This window comes from Scyliorhinus torazame, chromosome 6 (assembly GCF_047496885.1).
Source record: "Scyliorhinus torazame isolate Kashiwa2021f chromosome 6, sScyTor2.1, whole genome shotgun sequence".
Lineage (NCBI taxonomy): Eukaryota > Metazoa > Chordata > Chondrichthyes > Carcharhiniformes > Scyliorhinidae > Scyliorhinus > Scyliorhinus torazame.
Window position 1 is genome coordinate 127,149,514 of NC_092712.1, and position 22,468 is coordinate 127,171,981.

At 45.9% G+C, this 22,468-nt stretch overlaps 1 protein-coding gene across 1 annotated transcript; it reads right to left on the reverse strand.

Annotated features, from left to right (window-relative positions):
- Positions 1 to 7,448: 7,448 nt before the first annotated feature.
- Positions 7,449 to 20,090, reverse strand: LOC140425010 (biotinidase-like). The gene is made up of 3 exons (XM_072508777.1): positions 19,795 to 20,090; positions 14,289 to 14,438; positions 7,449 to 12,040 (listed from the first exon to the last, which is right to left on the reverse strand). Exons 1-3 carry the CDS (start codon positions 19,999 to 20,001, stop codon positions 10,865 to 10,867), a joined length of 1,533 nt encoding a protein of 510 aa, XP_072364878.1. The 5' UTR covers positions 20,002 to 20,090; the 3' UTR covers positions 7,449 to 10,864.
- Positions 20,091 to 22,468: the final 2,378 nt, after the last annotated feature.

Below are 22,468 nucleotides of genomic sequence, written 5' to 3' on the forward strand. Positions count from 1 at the left end.
AGAGACAGCTGGTGGGTGAGTACTGATATTTAAAGTAACTTACCTTATAGGTGCAGTTCTTGGAGTTTCAGCAGGAGCGGAGTGCAGAGGCAGCTGGTGGGTAAGTATTTTTAGTAAACACTTACCTGGTCCCGTTTTCGGTCCCTCTTTGCTGTTTTTAAAAAAATTTGAGTGTTTAAGGCGGGAACAGGAAGTTCGACCCGCGGACTTCTGGGAAGTGGAGTGCAGGGGTTGCCGGTAAGTATTTAGGTTTAAAAAGAACTTACCTTGCAGGGGAAATCAGTTGGTGTTTCAGCGGGAGCGGAGTGCAGAGGCTGCTGGTGGGTAAGTACTGATATTTAAAGTAACTTACCTTACAGGTGCAGATCTTGGAGTTTCAGCAGGAGCAGAGCGCAGAGGCAGCTGGTGGGTGAGTATTTTTAGTAAACACTTACCTGGTCCCGTTTTCGGTCCCTCTTTGCTGTTTTTTTTAAAATTTGAGTGTTTAAGGCGGGAACAGGAAGTTCGACCCGCGGACTTCTGGGAAGTCCCTCACCAATAAATTCTGGTGGAGAGGAAACCCGAGACACTACACGTGTAGTGTCTCCCACCCACCCTCCTCCTCTAACCTAATAATAAAACCCATTGGTGTGAGGTAAGTACCATATTGTATTATTATTATTATTTTTTTTTTTTAAATTTAACTTAGTTGCTAGCCAGACCTTGGTAGAAAGTTGGAGGGATGGCAGGGAAGGGAGTTCAATGTTCCTCCTGCAGGATGTTTGAGGTGAGGGATGCCGTTAGTGTCCCTGCTGATTTTACCTGCAGTAAGTGCTGCCATCTCCAGCTCCTCCAAGACCGAGTTAGGGAATTGGAGCTGGAGTTGGAAGAACTTCGGATCATTCGGGAGGCAGAGGGGGTCATAGATAGCAGCTTTAGGGAATTAGTTACACCAAAGTTTGTAGATAGATGGGTAACTGTAAGAGGGACTGGGAAGAAGCAGTCAGTGCAGGGAACCCCTTCGGTCGTTCCCCTGAAAAACAAGTATACCGCTTTGGATACTTGTGGAGGGGACGACTTACCAGGGGTAAGCCATGGGGTACGGGCCTCTGGCACGGAGTCTGTCCCTGTTGCTCAGAAGGGAAGGGGAGAGAGGAGCAGAGCATTAGTAACTGGGGACTCGATAGTCAGGGGCACAGATAGGAGATTTTGTGGGAGCGTGAGAGATTCACGTTTGGTATGTTGCCTCCCAGGTGCAAGGGTACGTGATGTCTCGGATCGTGTTTTCCGGGTCCTTAAGGGGGAGGGGGAGCAGCCCCAAGTCGTGGTCCACACTGGCACTAACGACATAGGTAAGAAAGGGGACAAGGATGTCAGGCAGGCTTTCAGGGAGCTAGGATGGAAGCTCAGAACGAGAACAAACAGAGTTGTTATCTCTGGGTTGTTGCCCGTGCCACGTGATAGTGAGATGAGGAATAGGGAGAGAGAGCAATTAAACACGTGGCTACAGGGATGGTGCAGGCGGGAGGGATTCAGATTTCTGGATAACTGGGGCTCTTTCTGGGGAAGGTGGGACCTCTACAGACAGGATGGTCTACATCTGAACCTGAGGGGCACAAATATCCTGGGGGTGGAGATTTGTTAGTGCTCTTTGGGGGGGTTTAAACTAATGCAGCAGGGCCATAGGAACCTGGATTGTAGTTTTAGGGTAAGGGAGAATGAGAGTATAAAGGTCAGGAGCACAGATTTGACGTCGCAGGAGGGGGCCAGTGTTCAGGTAGGTGGTTTGAAGTGTGTCTACTTCAATGCCAGGAGTATACGAAATAAGGTAGGGGAACTGGCAGCATGGGTTGGTACCTGGGACTTCGATGTTGTGGCCATTTCGGAGACATGGATAGAGCAGGGACAGGAATGGATGTTGCAGGTTCCGGGGTTTAGGTGTTTTAGTAAGCTCAGAGAAGGAGGCAAAAGAGGGGGAGGTGTGGCGCTGCTAGTCAAGAGCAGTATTACGGTGGTGGAGAGGATGCTAGATGGGACTCATCTTCCGAGGTAGTATGGGCTGAGGTTAGAAACAGGAAAGGAGAGGTCACCCTGTTGGGAGTTTTCTATAGGCCTCCAAATAGTTCTAGGGATGTAGAGGAAAGGATGGCGAGGATGATCCTGGATAAGAGCGAAAGTAACAGGGTAGTTGTTATGGGAGACTTTAACTTTCCAAATATTGACTGGAAAAGATATAGTTTGAGTACATTAGATGGGTCGTTTTTTGTACAGTGTGTGCAGGAGGGTTTCCTGACACAATATGTTGACAGGCCAACAAGAGGCGAGGCCACGTTGGATTTGGTTTTGGGTAATGAACCAGGCCAGGTGTTGGATTTGGAGGTAGGAGAGCACTTTGGGGACAGTGACCACAGTTCGGTGACGTTTACGTTAATGATGGAAAGGGATAAGTATACACCGCAGGGCAAGAGTTATAGCTGGGGGAAGGGCAATTATGATGCCATTAGACGTGACTTGGGGGGGATAAGGTGGAGAAGTAGGCTGCAAGTGTTGGGCACACTGGATAAGTGGAGCTTGTTCAAGGATCAGCTACTGCGTGTTCTTGATATGTATGTACTGGTCAGGCAGGGAGGAAGGCGTAGAGCGAGGGAACCGTGGTTTACCAAAGAAGTGGAATCTCTTGTTAAGCGGAAGAAGGAGGCCTATGTGAAGATGAGGTGTGAAGTTTCAGTTGGGGCGATGGATAGTTATAAGGTAGCGAGGAAGGATCTAAAGAGAGAGCTAAGACGAGCAAGGAGGGGACATGAGAAGTATTTGGCAGATAGGATCAAGGAAAACCCAAAAGCTTTCTATAGGTATGTCAGGAATAAGCGAATGACTAGGGAAAGAGTAGGACCAGTCAAGGACAGGGATGGGAAGTTGTGTGTGGAGTCTGAAGAGATAGGAGAGATACTAAATGAATATTTTTCGTCAGTATTCACTCAGGAAAAAGATAATGTTGTGGAGGAGAATGCTGAGACCCAGGCTATGAGAATAGATGGCATTGAGGTACGTAGGGAAGAGGTGTTGGCAATTCTGGACAGGCTGAAAATAGATAAGCCCCCGGGGCCTGATGGGATTTATCCTAGGGTTCTCTGGGAGGCCGGGGAAGAGATTGCTGGACCTTTGGCTTTGATTTTTATGTCATCATTGGCTACAGGAATAGTGCCAGAGGACTGGAGGATAGCAAATGTGGTCCCTTTGTTCAAAAAGGGGAGCAGAGACAACCCCGGCAACTATAGACCGGTGAGCCTCACATCTGTAGTAGGTAAAGTCTTGGAGGGGATTATAAGAGACAAGATTTATAATCATCTAGATAGGAATAATATGATCAGGGATAGTCAGCATGGCTTTGTGAAGGGTAGGTCATGCCTCACAAACCTTATCGAGTTCTTTGAGAAGGTGACTGAACAGGTAGACGAGGGTAGAGCAGTTGATGTGGTGTATATGGATTTCAGTAAAGCGTTTGATAAGGTTCCCCCACGGTAGGCTATTGCAGAAAATATGGAGGCTGGGGATTGAGGGAGATTTAGAGATGTGGATCAGAAATTGGCTAGCTGAAAGAAGACAGAGGGTGGTGGTTGTTGGGAAATGTTCAGAATGGAGTTCAGTTACAAGTGGCGTACCACAAGGATCTGTTCTGGGGCCGTTGCTGTTTGTCATTTTTATCAATGACCTAGAGGAAGGCGCAGAGGGGTGGGTGAGTAAATTTGCAGACGACACTAAAGTCGGTGGTGTTGCCGACAGTGTGGAAGGATGTAGCAGTTTACAGAGGGATATAGATAAGCTGCAGAGCTGGGCTGAGAGGTGGCAAATGGAGTTTAATGTAGAGAAGTGTGAGGTGATTCACTTTGGAAGGAATAACAGGAATGCGGAATATTTGGCTAATGGTAAAGTTCTTGGAAGTGTGGATGAGCAGAGGGATCTAGGTGTCCATGTACATAGATCCCTGAAAGTTGCCACCCAGGTTGATAGGGTTGTGAAGAAGGCCTATGGAGTGTTGGCCTTTATTGGTAGAGGGATTGAGTTCCAGAGTCAGGAGGTCATGTTGCAGCTGTACAAAACTCTGGTACGGCCGCATTTGGAGTATTGCGTACAGTTCTGGTCACCGCATTATCGGAAGGACATGGAGGCTTTGGAGCGGGTGCAGAGGAGATTTACCAGGATGTTGCCTGGTATGGAGGGAAAATCTTATGAGGAAAGGCTGATGGACTTGAGGTTGTTTTCGTTGGAGAGAAGAAGGTTAAGAGGAGACTTAATAGAGGCATACAAAATGATCAGGGGGTTAGATAGGGTGGACAGTGAGAGCCTTCTCCCGCGGATGGAAATGGCTGGCACGAGGGGACATAGCTTTAAACTGAGGGGTAATAGATATAGGACAGAGGTCAGAGGTAGGTTCTTTACGCAAAGAGTAGTGAGGCTGTGGAATGCCCTACCTGCAACAGTAGTGAACTCGCCAACATTGAGGGCATTTAAAAGCTTATTGGATAAACATATGGATGATAATGGCATAGTGTAGGTTAGATGGCTTTTGTTTCGGTGCAACATCGTGGGCTGAAGGGCCTGCACTGCGCTGTATCGTTCTATGTTCTATGTTCTAATGGTCATTCTGTATCATAAAAGCAAGACAGAGAACTGACTGATAACCAGAATCCCTCACTATCGCCATCCTGGGAGATACCATTGACCAGGAACTGAACTGGACTAACCATATAAATATTGTGGCTACAAGAGCAGGTCAGAGGCTAGGATTCTGCGGCATGTAACTCACCTCCCGACTCCCCAAAGCCTGTCCACCATCTACAAGGCACAAGTCAGGAGTGTGATGGAATACTCTCCACTTGCCTGGATGAGTGCAGCTCCAACAACACTCAAGAAGCTCAACACCATCCAGGACAAAGCAGCCCACTTGATTGCTACCCAATCCACAAACACTCATCCGTCTATCACTGATGCAAAGCAGCAGCCGTGTCTACCATCTACAAGATGCACTGCAGGAACTCACCAAGGTTTCTTAGACAGCACCTTCCAAACCCATGACCACAACCATCTGAAGGATAAGAGCAGCAGATATCTGGGAACGCCATCACCTGGAGGTTCCCCTCTAAGTTATTCACCACCCTGACTTGGAAATATAATGCCATTCCTTCACTGTCGCTGGGTCAAAACCCTGGAATTCCTTCCCTAACAGCACAGTGGGTGCATCTACACCTCAGGGACTGCAACGACTCAAGAAGGCAGCTCACCAGCACATTCTCAAGGGCAAATAGGGATGGGCAATAAATGCTGGCCCAGCAGCAACACCCACATCCAGTAGGTGAATCTAAAAAAAATATATATTCCATTGAACTGCATCCAATGTCAGTTATTCCAAAATGCATTTGGTGGGTTTACTTTCCCTTTCGCTATCTTTTATTCTAAATGGGGTGTCCCATTAGTTTCCACTCTCATTCTTGAGCCCTGGAAGGACTTTACTGTCAAATACAATGGGGTGGATTTTCTGCCTTTGTTTTCAGTGGGCAGGAAAGGTGGCAGGGGTGGAGAATCGAGGGAGAGTCCCAAAACTACATTCACGCAGGCTGGAATGCCCCACTCGATTAGCCCTGTCCATCTCCAGTGATACAATGGGGTTCCTACCATGCAATGGGCCCAATTACCTCGGGGCAGAATGAGCCTTTTAAGAAAAACATGTTTTTTTAAGAAGGTACAGTTCAAAAGATGGCTGATATTACAAAGGGGACCATTCTCTGGAAAGTTCCTGTGTGCATTGTACTGACAGACCACTCCCCACACTCTCATTCCAAGAAGATAGCTCAGAAGAGAGCAGCCCCAAGGTTCACCGAGACTGTGCTTCATAGAATGTTGGAAGCGATGGAGGGGGGAATACTGTGGGTGGGTTTCTCCGTCCCGCTGCTCCAGGTTTCTGGTTCAGCACGCAGGAAGGATTCTCCGTTTCGCCGGCTGGTCAATGGGATTTCCCATTGTGGGGCAGCCCCACGCCATCGGGAAACCCCCGGGCTGCCGGCAAAACGGAGCATCCCGACGGCAGAGAATTCAGTCCCCTATTCCGGTGGGAAGGAGGCTCCAGCCCGCGATGATCAACTGGTCCTGGAGGGAGGTGGTTGAGGCGGTTAGTGCTGTCAGCCTCACCAGGTGGACTGGCACGCAATGTTGGAAGAAGCTGAATTACCTTCTTAGGGCAGCTCGGATGAGTCACCACCTCTGTTCTTCTGGCGTCACTCCTGTCCCTCATGCTTCACATCACCCCCCCCACTCCATAGAGGCCAATCAAAACCCACCTGCCTACTTCTCCCTCACATCCCACTTTGCACCAAACCCCAACATCTATATTGTCCTCTTTGGTCAGGTGCTTTGCACACACATGCCACCAGCTACAGACCCCCTCCCCCATGTAACTCACCTATATGCGTCTCGCCATGTTATTTATGTGATACCAAGGAAAAGGCAGACCATAACAGAAGAGAGTGAGAAAAGACCGGAGGGGGCGTCTCCTGACCTCAGGGCTCTGACCCCCACCAAGCAGGTCGGCATGCGACAACCAAATGAGCTCCCAACGTAGAGATATCCCAATAGCAAGTGAGTTACCCCTCTCCCACAGACCACTCCTTCCCAAGATAATAATAATCTTAATTAGTGTCACAAGTAGGCTTACATTAACACTGCAATGAAGTTACTGTGAAAATCCCCCAGTCACCATACTCCAGCACCTGTTTGGGTACATTGAAGGGAGAATTCAGAATGTCCAATTCACCTAAAAGCACGTCTTTCAGGACTTGTGGGAGGAAACCGGGGTACCCAGCGGAAACTCACGCGGACACTGGGAGAACATGCGGAATCCGCACAGTGACCCAAGCAGGGAATCGAACCTGGGCCCCTAGCTCTGTGAAGCAACAGTGCTAACCACTGTGCTACCATGCTGCCTCTCACGTTGTCTCTAGCCTTGCAGGATCACATCAGATGATGCCGGCCCATCTGGGGTACCTCACCCCCCCGGTCACATCCACAGCATATCTGCCTCTGTTCAACCTCTCCCTCTCTCATGGCATAAAATCATAGAATGGTTGCAGAACAGGAGGGAGTCATTTGGTCCACAACATCTGTCAGCTCCCTGCAAGAGCTACTCAACCTGCCCCACTCCCTGACTCCTCATTGCAGCCCTGTAAATGTTCTCTTGAGATGATTATCCAAGAGTAATAATCTTTATTATTGTCACAAGTAGGCTTACATTAACACTGCAATGAAGTTACTGTGAAAAACCCCTAGTCGCCACTGAAAGCTTTTTATTGAAATCTATGATTGAATCCACCTCCACCACACACCCTAGCAGCACATCCTTTCTTTGAACACTTACACAGGCGTACAGTTTGTTTTGACCTACAAGAGGACAAATTCATGACTCACGCACAAGGATGTCATGCTTAATGTTTATTGGTACTGACATATACAGATTTAAAAGAGGCAGCTTAACAATGAGCACAGATTTAATGAGTATAAAAAGAAACATTTTTAACTCCACTCCTTGCAATTCAATGCTTCAAAAACAGCTAGCAGTACACCTCACAGTGATCAGCTCCTACCATGTGTAGATTTTCCTTCCAACAGTCAGGATCAGCTGACTGCAAACTCCTTCTGGACAGTATGTTATTCTCTAAGTCTAAATAAAGATTGTAGACTTCCAGTTAACACAAATACTTTATTCAGTGGGTCGTTCTGTTTCCAGAGCTTAACTAGATATAATACAGTCAAGAGGTATGACCAGTGAAGCTAAGGTAAACTGCCTATGCTGAGCTGTCTCTGTCTGCTGCTGCTCACTAGCCCTGTGCTTCTAAAAGAGGCGGATCCTCCCTTGGGCTGGACCCTTTATACCTGTCTCTGATGCTGCCCTCTAGTGATGTTGTGGCTGTTACATCTGTCTGTAGTCCCTGGTGTATGTGCAGATGTATGTACAGATGTACAGATCACTTTAGACAGCAATAACAAGGTTACCGTATCATACTGTTTTATACTATTACATACTGTTTTATACTCTTTATTTTACAGAGGGATAAGGTATATTACTGACAGTGTCATGTGGTGCAGTTGGTATTTTTCTTAAGTCAAAACAATCAACCTTCCAGATGAAGATGTTTATTGAAGTGGTCAGTAGAACACTGTATGTAATTTGCAGTCTCCAAGCTCTGTTTCTCAAATACCAATGTCTCTTTCCACCTGCACTATCTGTTCCTTCCCTTTAGCAATGCTTACTTTCACAGGTCAGCAAGTTCAACAGATTAGTTATCAAGCAGGTGGGAACAAGAGTTTATCCCCTTGGTATTGTTCACAGTTCTCAATATATGCTGTTTAAATATCAAGCTTACAAATAATGTCAAAAGCCCTCCTTGTCCTTACAGTATCCCCATCAAGTGACGATACAGTTATTAAAGAATTCAGTAAGACACTGCTGGGATTCAATCGCGTTCAGCCCTCTGCCACAGTTTAAACAATTGATTCTTCCCCTCTTTCAATTTTGTGGTATCAGGTCAATATTAAGAATGATCAATCGAGTCACCACTGTAAAATAATTCATATCCACAGATGGATAGTGATATTCCAACATCTCATCAGGAACAATCATCCCCTACTTCAGGGATTTCATGATTATTCTGGATCAGAGTGTAATAATGTTTTGGGGGATTGACTAAAAGACCTCACTGACTCGACTGACAAAATTTTCCAGAGACGTGATACTGACTTTTGCAGTAGTGAAAAGGTTTGTCATAGCCAAACTGAGTCTCATGCTGGTGTAATTGTTTAACTTCTTTTCTACAGCAATTTCTACCTGATTATGTGAATTAGCAGTATTCTAGCAGATATATTTCCGAATAAGCAGATTCTGAGTATACAAAATACCCAAATTACCCCCAAAATAAGTACCAATTCTACAACAGTTCCAAGCAAGGTGCATATACGTCAAGCAACAGATAAAAGATAGATTTAAAAGATTCTCAGGTTCTTTCATCATCCCCCCCCCCCATGAATAATTATTGCTAATTAGGTAATCCCATCAGATTAGGGGATGGGTCTGTTTGAGATCTTTATTTCCCCCTGCAGCAACTCGTGGCCAGACCATCATCGAATGCAAGTTATCTCGAAATTATCCACAGGAAGATTACAAGTTCTGGACAGTGTGGGAATTCTGTCCTAAGTGAATATGTCAGTTTGAATTCAACTCCTGACAATGCTGTGCTGGTACATTCCCAAAATTCTTTTATTAACTCTCGTATCAGCCAGATTGAATATTAGACACACCACCTAGAGAGGACATTAGGATACAATATCATCCAAGTCTGAGCTATCACTAACCCATTAACTTTCCATGATAGCTGAACCATGTTTATCACTGGATATACACCTACCCACTATACCATACCACCCCTTATACAGACTTCCAAACACACCCGCCCTCACATAGTGTCATTAACTGGCTTCCCAAACCTTTTATTAGATTTTTCTCATTTTCATTTGGTGGTGTGATTTTCCTATTTCTATCTTCTATCCTAAAGTGGGAGCATTCCATTATTTAGTGATGCCATCTGAGATGATTCATGTGACAGAGGCTTATCTTCAAGAGGAACCTTCTGGAGAAATAAAAATATTGCCAGTGTTTATTTATTTTGAAAGTCCCATTTCCTGCTGGGAGGAACTGGTCAAACTCTGGAACCCAGTAAAAAATAAGGCATTTAAATCCTAAAATATCTGCTAATTATTTGCAAACATGCATACTCAGAAAATACCTGCATTTGATAAAGCAAATCTCTTTTGTGTGGAGCCCTGCAATGACATCTCCTACAAGAGAGGATCTGATCATCGCCCCTTGACATTCAATGGCTTTACCATCGCTGAATCTCCCGCAATCAACATTCTGAGAGTTACCATTGATCAGAAACTGAACTGGACTAGCCACATTAATACAGTGGCTACCAGGGCAGGTCAAAGGCTAGGAATCCTACAGAAAGTAACTCACGTCCTGACTCCCCAAAGCCTGATCACCATCTACAAGGCACAAACAAGTCAGGAGTGTAATGGAATACTCTCCAGATGCTTGGATGAGTGCAGCTGCAACAACACTCAAGAAGCTCGACACCATTCAGGACAAAGCAGCCCACTAGATTGCTCCCCCTTCCACAAACATTCAAACACTCCACCACCGACGAACAGTGGCAGTCATGCGTAACATCTACAAGATGCACTGCAGTAACTCACCAAGGTTCCTTAGACAGCACCTTCCAAACCCATGACCACTACCATCCAGAAGGACAAGAGTAGCAGATACCTGGGAACCCCACAACCTGAAGGTTCCTCTCCAAGTCACTCATCACCCTGACTTGGAAATATCGCTGGGGCAACATCCTGGAGCTCCCTCCCTAACAGCACGGTGAGTACCTACACCTCAGTGACTGCAGCGGTTCAAGAAGCCAACTCACCACCACCTTCTGAAGAGCAACCAGGGATGGGCAATAAATGCTGGTCCATCCAGCGATGAATTCAAAAAACACTACGTGAGAAACATTCAGCAGCTGCTTCCTTACACTATCCATAGTAAAACAAAATCATTGCACTTTGCTGTGGATGGGGGTCGGGGTGGATTGCAAAGGACGTGTAATCATGGAGAGACTTCAAAAAGTAAAAAAAGAAATTAAAACAAAGTAGTTCAAAGAAAGGGAATTCTGAAGAAGAATCATATTTGACTGAAACATTTACTCTGTTCCTCTCTGCGCAGATGCTGCTAGACCTGCTGGATTTTTCCAACATTTCATTACAGATTTCCAGCATCTGTCATATTTTGCTTTTATTGTTGTGATAAATTATCTTTCTCGTACCACCTTCCGTAGAGTGCTGCAGTCACAAGACCTGCTGACATCCCCTTCTTAATCATATAAAAATCATTGTTACTCCACCCTTTGCTATCTGCACGATAAATTTTCATCTCACTAGCCAGAATTTCTGGAAAAATATGGCGTGTGCTGAAATTCCCCCACAACTTAAAGTCTATGATGTCAGTAGCATTTGTAACACCATGTCCACAGGTGTCATAATCAGAGCCTGCACACTTCACTAAGGCACATACTTGCAGGTAGCGTGAACCAGTCACTCTGTGAAGCCCATCATAGGCTCCTAAAGCATACAGATTAGTGGGTGTGTTACCATGTTTGTACGCTACATGGCAACAGAGGGCATTAGTACAGACTTGCAGGTTACCTTGCAGCCCTGTCAAAGAAATTAATGTATAATTATCAGACATCATCTTCGCATGAAAAATATCTCCGGCACCATCCATGTGGGACACTGTGCAATTTGTGAACAGATCAGTTTGTTCCTGCTTAACTGCCCCCTTCTGCTCCTGAAGGAAAGTGGATGTCTGGGAATCAGACTGTTCTAGGGTGTGATTATTGATGGATGTAATTATAGGGACATCAGCCACAAGAAGTTTTCCTTCACGACTCTTCATGTTGTAGTAATAGGGGAAATCTAAAGGCGTGTAGATGCCACTTCCTGTCATGTTGTATTCAGGATGATGCTGATTGGAAACAAGAAGATTGATACCGAATGCAGCAGCAAATGCTTGGTGAAACTGTACTGCGGATAAGAGTGGCAACTTGTTCATCCAGGCTGTGGGAAATATAATTTGTTTTATACCATAACGCTCAATTAAACTTACTGCGGGCTCATAGAACAATATATCAAAGCAAGTAAAAATGCCAAATTTTCCAGCAAAAGGTGTATCAAAGATGACGTGTTGCAATGTCTTAGGTTTATTGTAATAAATTTCTGTCCTGAAAAGTTTCCATTTCTGGTATTTGGCTATGAGAGTGCCTTCAGCATCAAAAACCACGTTTGTGTTAAAGTGATATCTTCCATCTGATGGACACTTAGGGTCACTAAACTCACAGGCTTCTCTTTCCCCCAGGTTTGCTATCAAGTACATACTGCTGTTTCTTGCCATACAGCTCAGTTGATAAAGGACCTACAATAAAACAGATATTGAAACATTGACACATTTTGTGATACATGTATTTTTCATTTCAACAGAATTAATGAACGAGGATCCATTTTACTCTCTTCTCTGGCAAAAAAATCTCATTCCTCAGTAAAGGGTGTTGAAAGCAGCTGGTTTTCTGGACTTGAAATGGTGAATGGTTCCCTCAGGTGTTTCTGGATTAAAAACAGCAGAGCCTCTACAGTGTGCATCATCTTGATCACTAAAGATGGCAGGTTCTCTTGGAAAGTTTGTGGAATGTGTGGAATGCAAGATGTGGGCGGTTTTGGATCCAAAGGCATCAAGGACAGTCACATCTGCAAGAAGTGCCAGAGAGTCGCAGTCCTTGAGCAACATGTGGCTGATTTGGATCAGCTCACCATAGAAGAGGGAGAGAGGTTTCTGGAGCAGTCGTATCAGAGGGTGATCACTTCACATCATGATAGGCAAGCAAGGAGGAAAGCAAGGAGTGTAGGGATGGCAGGAGAGTGGGTGACTATTCGTCGAAAGGAAAATTGACAGCAGCTCCAAGGAACCCAGAACTTAATACTTGTCTAACAAGTATTACATTTTTGATGCCTATGAAGTTAGCAACATGACTGAATCAGGCATAGATGACTCGAGGGAAAACCATTGTACCCTGATGCCTGAGGCCACTGGGAAAAGAGAGGGAGGCTGGTAGGCAGATTAGAAAGGTGGTAGGAGTGAGTGACTCAATAGTTCGAGGGATAGACAGTCTAGTTTGCAGCCGAGATAGTTAGTCCCGTATGGTCTGTTGCCTCCTGCGTGCAAGGGTTCACGACATAATGGATCGGCTGGACAACGTCTGGAAAGCGAGGATGAACAACCAGAGGTTGTCATTCATGTGGGAACCAACAACATAGAGAGGGACAGTTTCGAGGTCTTGCAGGACCAGTTTCAGGAGTTAGGGAGTAGGTTGAAATGTAGGACCTCCAGGGTAGTGATCTCAGAAATACTACCTGTGCCATGAGCTTCACCATTTAGGCAACAGGCAATTAGCCAGTTTTGGGAAAGGAGAAAGCTATTGAGATGAAATGGGCTTCATCTGAGCCGGAATGGAACCAATCTCCTGGCGGAGAGAGTAAATAGTGCAGTGGGGGTGGATGTAAACTTGTACGGCAGGGGGGTGGGTTGAGTAATGGGCCTAGTTTTAGAAGTATCAGTGAGGGCAAAAAAAGGTAGTATAAAAGAGGCATTAGATGCATGCCAAAATAATAATAGCAACAGAATTCAGAAAGAGTATTTCAAAGGCAGGAGAGAAGCTAAGCTGGAATAAGGAAGGCCAAGAGAAAGTCTGAGGAAAGGATTGCAGACTATGCTAAAACAAATAGCAAAATGCTCTTCAAGCATATTAATGGTAAAAGATTAGTGAAGGATAGAGTGGAGCCCTTTAAGGGATGAGCAGGGTAAATTGCTCACTGAAATGGACGGTATGCCAGTGGTACTAAATGAGTACTTTGCTTCTGTCTTTACCAAATTAAAAGATGGTGACAATGATCCAGTTGAAAATGTGGATGTTGACAACTGAGCAGTATAGTGATAAAGAAAAGGTGCTAAAAAGACTGGCAGCACTCCAGGTAGAGAGGTCGCCAGGCCCAGATGGGATGCATCCTACATTGCTGAGAGAGGTAAGGAAGCATATTGCAGAGCCGTTGACAGAAATTTTCCAGGCTTCTTTGAACACAGAAACAATCCCAGGAACTGGAGAATTGCAAATGTGACGCCGTTGTTTAAGAAAGGAGCAAATGATAACCCAGGAGACTACAGATCTGTCAGCTTGACATCAATATTCATAAAATTGATGGCGGCCATAATACCTCATTGAGGTGTTCAAAATTCTGAACAATGTTGACAGGGTAAAGAAGAATATTCTGTTTCTACTAGTTGGTATGTCAGTGAATAGGGGCCACAATTTCAAGATGGTCAACGAGGGAGCTAGGAGTGAGATGAGGGGAACTTCTTTACTTCTTTACTCAGGGAGTTGTTGGGGTTTGGAATGTGCTGCCTGGGAGAAGGGTGGAGGTAGATTCCATAGGAGGTTTCAAAAGAGAGCTGGATATATATTTGAAAGTGATTAATTTAGAGGGCTACGGAGATAGAGCTGGGAAAAGGGACTAGCTAGCTTGCTCTTTTGGGAGCCGGTGCAGACACAATGGGCCGAATGGCCTCCTTCTGTGCTGTAAATAACAAACAATAACAAACAAAAAGTTCTTACCTCTGTATCACTATATTCCGTTGGATGCAGACAAGGATTCCATTGAACAACATCAGGGTCTGGAATAGGCTCCAAATATGGATAAATAGTAGCTCTGGTAGGCGGAAAACCATGGATACCATTCTCTGGAAAAACAATTATCTTAACTCCCTGTAGTAGAGATCAAAAAGAATAATTTCATGCATTAGCATGATCGCAATGGTTCAAAAAATCCTAAAATCTAAAATGTACAACTGCAAAATCAGTTTGTCAGGACAATGCTATTGCAGTAGTTATTGTAGGATGATGCTAATATAGTCCATTACACATTGGCAGGATAATGCTGATGTTGTACTGTGCTTGCAAAGCTTGTGCCCATGTCAAACTAACTATTATAACCATCATTAGTGGCACTGTGCCATACTAATTACACATCAATCTGAAGCAGCTCTATGGTCAAGTGCTTCACGAAGGATGGAACCAAACTTAAATTGAGGTTGGGGCATTTGCAGTGTGCATTGGCCCTTTTCTTTAACAAAAGGGTGTAAATTATCCTTCAACACATGTGGGCCCTCTCGAAAGGCCATAGATTCAATTCCAGAAAGCTGAACATTTGAAGTTTAGAATATTGATGGAAAAGGAAAAGACAATGGGTCAGATTCTCCGTTTGGGAGACGATAATAATAATAATAATCTTTATTGTCACAAATAGGCTTACATTAACACTGCAATGAGGTTACTGTGAAAAGCCCAGAGTCACCACATTCCGGCGTCTGTTCCGGTACACAGAGAGAATTCAGAATGTCCAAATTACCTAACAGCACGTCTTTCAGGACTTGTGGGAGGAAACCGGAGCACCCGACGGTAACCCACGCGGACACGGAGAGAACGTGCAGACTCTGCACAGACAGTGGCCCAAGCCAGGAATCGAACCAGGGACCCTGGAACTGTGAAGCAACAGTGGTAACCACTGTGCAACCGTGCTGCCCTCATCCAGCTATAGGCTGGGTGCGCCGTTTGAGAGACTAAGTGCCGACGCTGGAACTGAATGGCGGGTATTCCACAATCCTCATGGCGGTGCCAGTCCCGGAGCAAACTAGCCAACACTCAGGCCACCTGGAACTAGTGCAATTCCAACCGATGTGGCGTCAGATTCGCTGTGGTCAGGATTGGCATTGGAGAGCCTGACAAGCTGGAGCTGTATTTTAGCACTCATTCCCATACACTCTCATTCCAGCCAAGAAGATACCACCCGGAGAGCAGCCCCAAGGCTCGCGGATGCAGAGCTCAAGATACTTCTGGATGCCGTGGAGGAGAGGCGGAACATCCTGTTCCCTGCGTTAGGTTGGGAAGAGGGCTGCTACCCGCCGACCTCAACCAGGCCTGGGCGCAGGTGGCAGAGGCCCTGAGTGCTATGGGCCCCATCGCGAGGACCACACAGCAATGCCGGAAAAAGTTGACAACCTCATCGGAGCAACCCGGGTGAGTTTCCACCTCTGCGCCTCTGGAACCACCCCAATCCCCCCCCCCCCCCCCACCCCCCCCCTCCTCTCCCCATGCGGCCCTCACCAGATAGACCAGTAGGCAGTGCTGAGTTTGGATGGGCAACGACCCAGGCACCACCCTCGTCCCACACACCCGCCTCACCCCCCACCCTCCCAGAGGGTGACCGCACCCCACCCACTGGCAGCCCCCTTCACCCCATCCTGCACCTCATGCCAACACCAGTACCACCCATCATGGCCAGGCGCCCTGCACACACAGGCCACCAGCTGCAGACCCCCTGCGATGCCCGCGTCTGAGTGTCTCACACTGTGCATTAACTGTTCACACAAGGAGAAGGCAACCCATAATCGCTGGGGGCCTGCCAGACCTGTGGCCCCTCACCATCGCGGAGCGGGGGCGTTGCACCTAGTCGGCAGGGTGGGAAAGCGGGCAGTCACAGAGGCTTCCATGGTGTGATTCAAACCTGGGTCCAAGAGCATTATGACAATACCACTATGCCATTATTTCCCCCTTATGCAGTAAGGCCAGGACAACATCAGACTTGGGTAGACAAGCAATGTACACGCCACACAATATAATAATAATCTTTATTGTCACAAGTAGGTTTACATTGCAATGCTGATATTGTGAAAAGCCCCTAGCCGCCACATTCCGGTGCCTGTTCTGGTACACAGAGAGAGAATTAAGAATGTCCAAATTACCTAACAGCACAAACCTGGGAATCTTGTGCTGTGAAGCCACAAATGCCAGGCAATGATCATCTCCGAATTCCCTACCATCAGCATCGTGGAGGTTAGCATTGATCTGAAATTGATCAGGACCAGCCGTATAAATACTATGGCTAGGAGAGCAAGCTGGAAATTCTGTGGTGAGCAATTCATTCCTGACTCCACAAAGCCTATCCACGATCTACAAGGGACAAGTCAGGAGTGCGAATATTCTCCACTTGCCTGGATGAGTTCAACAACATTCAGGAAGCTCAACACCATCCAGGACAAAGCTGTCTACTTGATCATCACACCACCCACCACCTTAAACACTCACTCCTCCCACAGTACTATACTGTAGCTGCAGTGTATATTATCTACTGGATGGACTGCAGCAACTTGTCAAACCTCCTACAACAGCATTTTCCAAACCTATGACCTCTACCACCGATAAGGCAAGGGGAGCAGATGTATTTAAACATCATTAGTGGCAATTCCCCTCCAAGTCATCCAGACTTGGAAATATATCACTATTCCTTCACTTTTGCTGAGTCCAAATCCTGGGATTCCCTCCTTAACAGCATGATGGATATATCTACAGCACAAAGACTGCAGTGGTTCAAGAAGGTGACTCGTCACCACCTTCTCAAGGGCAACTAGGGATAGCATCTCTACAGTACGGATGGAGTATGTTCAGCCCCTTGAGTCTGCACCAACCCTCTGAAAGAGCACTTCAGCCAAGCCCACTCCCCCGCCCTAACCCAATAACCCCTTAACCTAACCTTCACACATATGGACACTAAGGGGCAATTTAGCATGGCCAATCCACCTAACCTGCACATCTTTGGACTATGGGAGGAAACTGGAGCACTCGGAGGAAACCCACGCAGACACGGGACAAAATGCAAACTCCACGCACTGAGTTACCCAGAGTCAGATGTCCCTGTCGGTGAGGCAGCAGTGCTAACCACTGTGCCATCCTGCCACCCTAAATATCCTTGAAAGAATAAAAGAAGGTATTGGAACCACTGTTTTTATTGATATAAATGACCTCAGCTGGAATATTGTGTACAGTTCTGGGCACCACACTATAGGAAGGATGTGAACTTATTGGAGAAGGTGCAGAAGAGGTTTACAAGAATGGTTCCAGGGATAAGAAACTTCAGTTGTGAGGATAGATTGGGATTGTTTTCCTTGGAGAGAACAAGGCTAAGAGGAGATTTGATAGAGGTGTTCAAAATCATGTGCTGGTCAGAGTAAATAAGGAGGAACGGTTGCAGCTCGTAAAAGGATTGAGAACAAGAGGGCACAGATTTAAAGTGATTTGCCAAAGAAGCAAATATGCTGATGTGAGAGAAAACTTTTTCACTCAATGAGTGGTTTGGGTCTGGAATGCACTACGTGGACATGTGTGGAGGCACATTCAATCGAGCCATTCGATGATTATTCAATGTGCAAGGCACAGGGAAAAGGCATGGGAATGGCACTAAGTCATAAATCTTGTTTGGAGAGCCAGCGCAGACTCAATGGGCCAAATGGCCTCCTTCCGCAATGTAACGATTCAGTACGAAGCATCATTTCAAAGTTTGCAGATGAAATGAATTTCAGAAATGTAGCAAACAGTGAGGAAGATAATATGGATGGAACAGGGGATGGCATTTAAGGCAGAGAAGATGATGTCGGATTGTCACTTTGCTCCTACATTCCTACCCAAAATTATTTTCAATCCCAGCTCCTACGACCTTTCGACTCATGCTGGGTGAGATCCGGGCAGTGCCCGAGGTCCAGTGTCGAGGGCAACTCTGTCCAATGAAAGAGGGGATAAACCTCAGGGCGTGGACATCAGTGTGTGTCTGTACAATAATTATCCAGAAGCTAGAAGTGGCTTTAATCCTTCTAACTTGTTCTGGGTAACTATTCATGTAACAGTCAAAATCATTCAAAATTTGCAATTTAAACCCCATTTTTGGATGATTCCTAGTGAGAGTCTGCACTTCTGTCTGTTCTTAAGGGCAGCACGGTAGCATTGTGGATAGCACAATTGCTTCACAGCTCCAGGGTCCCAGGTTTGATTCCGGCTTGGGTCACTGTCTGTGTGGAGTCTGCACGTCCTCCCCGTGCATGTGTGGGTTTCCTCCGGGTGTTCCGGTTTCCTCCCACAATCCAAAGATGTGCGGGTTGGGTGGATTGGCCGTGATAAATTGCCCTTAGTGTCTAAAATTGCCCTTAGTGTTGGGTGGGGTTGCTGGGTTGTGAGGATAGGGTGGAGGTGTTGACCTTGGGTGGGGTGCTATTTCCAGGAGCCGGTGCAGACTCGATGGGCCGAGAGGCCTCTTTCTGCATTGTAAATTCTATGATAATCTATGATTAATCTAGGACAAATGTTCGGCACAACATCGTGGGCCGAAGGGCCTGTTCTGTGCTGTATTTTTCTATGTTCTATGTTCCTCAGCAAATGCTATGCAACCCTTACCTGGGCGCCTCCAGGGAGGGATGTGCGGTCCCAAGCACGTCATTGGGGATAGTTACACTGTCCTGGAGCCCAGAAGTTCCAGTTCTAATCGTACACAAGTCTTCGCAGGTGGCAGGACAAGTGGAGAAGGCTATTAAAAAGACATTCTGAATCCTGGGTTTTATAAATAGAGTGTAAAAAAAATCGGGAAGTCATATTAAACATTTTAAAATCATTGGTTAGATTACAGCTGGAAAATTGTGGTGTATTCTGGGCATCACACTTTAGGAAGGATGACAAGGATTTAGAGAGGGTGAGGAGATTAATTTAAATGGTACAAGCGATGCAAGACTTCAGTGCTATGGAGAGACTAGGGAAGCTGGCGTTGATCTCTAAGACCCTTCAAAGAATATGGTGGACTAAATGATCGTTCTGTGCTCACTCATTATATGGTGATCAAAAGTAACTTCAGTGCAGTTCTGAAGACGGGTTGGCCAGTCCTTGTGAGACATTAACCCCAGGCCTCTTCAGGTGGATGTGAAACATCCTATGACACTATTTGAAGAATATGAGGTGAGTTCTCCAGGTGTCCTTGCCAATAAATTCCTCAACTAGCAACAAGGCCCAGCTCTTATTCTGTATCAAAGCCCCTGGTGCTTGAATGGGGGAAACCCCAATACGCAAGTGAGGTTCACATAAAATATTTTACAAAGTCAAAATCTCGCACTGAGAATGCCCTTCTTCCGTGGGGAAATCTTGCAGGAAACCTCGGTGTTAATTTGTCTAACCCGATCTGCGTATAACGTAGCCACAAATGCTTTGTACTGAACAGGCCGGTCCAAACGTGAGAAATTTTCATTACCTGTTTGCTTGCTTCATGGACTTGCTCTTGGTAGATGTCCAGGTTTTTCTGCATGAGCTCCAGTGCTTCCTCTCGTGTGGGAGGGATTAAGTTCTGACGCAGGACTGTTGAGTGTTCATAGACGGCCGCTTTGTAAAACTCCAGCCCCCATACTGGGATTACAAAGCATTGCCACACCAACAGCCACCGCAAGCAAAATGCCTCCATTCCTGAAACTTTGATGTTTCAGTGTAACAATTAGTGGCGGCACTGCTCTCTGGAGATTTGTGTGGATATTTATACTTGAAACATTGCTCAACAGTTAACATCAAACGTATATTTTGCAAGAGAGGTGTGGTCAGAAGTGAGCTAACTTTCCCGACATCATCCCTTATTTACTGTGCAGAATCAGACTCCAACAAACTGTAGGTCAGCTGGAGTATCTGGGCACCATGTGGAGCAAATATTGGCATTGATTAAGCATTATCATTTTCTTACGCTTACCACAGCAGTGAGTCTAGACACTGTGAAGTGTGCAAGCTGATGAAAGTAATCTTATCCCGATTTTTGTTTGCATAAATTGCAGCAGGATCTTTTAAATATGTCTGTGAACTAAAGTGAATGAGTGAAACAGTTAGAACATAGAACAATACAGCGCAGTACAGGCCCTTCGGCCCACGATGTTGCACCGAAACAAAAGCCATCTAACCTACACTATGCCATTATCATCCATATGTTTATCCAATAAACTTTTAAATGCCCTCAATGCGAGTTCACTACTGTAGCCTCCACGTCCTTCCTATAATGCGGTGACCAGAACTGTACGCAATACTCCAAATGCGGCCGGACCAGAGTTCTGTACAGCTGCAACATGACCTCCTGACTCCGGAACTCAATCCCTCTACCAATAAAGGCCAACACTCCATAGGCCTTCTTCACCACCCTATCAACCTGGGTGGCAACTTTCAGGGATCTATGTACATGGACACCTAGATCCCTCTGCTCATCCACATTTCCAAGAACTTTTCCATTAGCCAAATATTCCACATTCCTGTTATTCCTTCCAAAGTGAATCACCTCACACTTCTCTACATTAAACTCCATTTGCCACCTCTCAGCCCAGCACTGCAGCTTATCTATATCCCTCTGTAACCTGCTACTTCCTTCCACACTATCGACAACACCACCGACTTTAGTATCGTCTGCAAATTTACTCACCCACCCTTCTGCGCCTTCCTCTAGGTCATTGATAAAAATGACAAACAGCAACGGCCCCAGAACAGATCCTTGTGGTACTCCACTTGTAACTGAACTCCATTCTGAACATTTTCCATCAACCACCACCCTTTGACTTCTTTCAGCTAGCCAATTTCTGATCCACATCTCTAAATCACCCTCAATCCCCAGCCTCCGTATTTTCTGCAATAGCCTACCGTGGGGAACCTTATCAAACGCTTTGCTGAAATCCATATACACCACATCAACTGCTCTACCCTCGTCTACCTGTTCAGTCACCTTCTCAAAGAACTCGATAAGGTTTGTGAGGCATGACCTACCCTTCACAAAGCCATGCTGACTATCCCTGATCATATTATTCCTATCTAGATGATTATAAATCTTGTCTCTTATAATCCCCTCCAAGACTTTACCCACTACAGACGTGAGGCTCACCGGTCTATAGTTGCCGGGGTTGTCTCTGCTCCCCTTTTTGAACAAAGGGACCACATTTGCTATCCTCCAGTCCTCTGGCACTATTCCTGTAGCCAATGATGACATAAAAATCAAAGCCAATGGTCCAGCAATCTCTTCCCTGGCCTCCCAGAGAATCCTAGGATAAATCCCATCAGGTCCCGGGGACTTATCTATTTTCAGCCTGTCCAGAATTGCCAACACCTCTTCCCTACGTACCTCAATGCCATCTAATCTATTTACCTGGAGCTCAGCATTCTCCTCCACAACATTATCTTTTTCCTGAGTGAATACTGACGAAAAATATTCATTTAGTATCTCGCCTATCTCTTCAGACTCTACACACAACTTCCCATCCCGGTCCTTGACTGGTCCTACTCTTTCCCTAGTCATTCGCTTATTCTTGACATACCTATAGAAAGCTTTTGGGTTTTCCTTGATCCTTCCTGCCAAATACTTCTCATGTCCCCTCCTTGCTCGTCTTAGCTCTCTCTTTAGATCCTTCCTCGCTACCTTGTAACTATCCATCGCCCCAACTGAAACTTCACACCTCATCTTCACATAGGCCTCCTTCTTCCTCTTAACAAGAGATTCCACTTCTTTGGTAAACCACGGTTCCCTCGCTCGGCACCTTCCTCCCTGCCTGACCGGTACATACTTATCAAGAACACGCAGTAGCTGATCCTTGAACAAGCTCCACTTATCCAGTGTGTCCAACACTTGCAGCCTACTTCTCCACCTTATCCCCCCCAAGTCACGTCTAATGGCATCATAATTTCCCTTCCCCCAGCTATAACTCTTGCCCTGCGGTGTATACTTATCCCTTTCCATCCTTAACGTAAACGTCACCGAATTGTGGTCACTGTCCCCAAAGTGCTCTCCTACCTCCAAATCCAACACCTGGCCTGGTTCATTACCCAAAACCAAATCCAATGTGGCCTCGCCTCTTGTTGGCCTGTCAACAAACTGTGTCAGGAAACCCTCCTGCACACACTGTACAAAAAAC

What these genes read in the sequence shown, in the direction of transcription:
- LOC140425010 (XM_072508777.1), bottom strand. Translation starts at nt 20,001, where the DNA reads ATGGAGGCATTTTGCTTGCGGTGGCTGTTGGTGTGGCAATGCTTTGTA. An exon ending in TCCATGAAGCAAGCAAACAG is followed by an intron (nt 14,439 to 19,794) that starts GTAATGAAAATT and finishes TCTCTACTACAG; the next exon opens with GGAGTTAAGATAATTGTTTT. An exon ending in CGGAATATAGTGATACAGAG is followed by an intron (nt 12,041 to 14,288) that starts GTAAGAACTTTT and finishes GTTTTATTGTAG; the next exon opens with GTCCTTTATCAACTGAGCTG.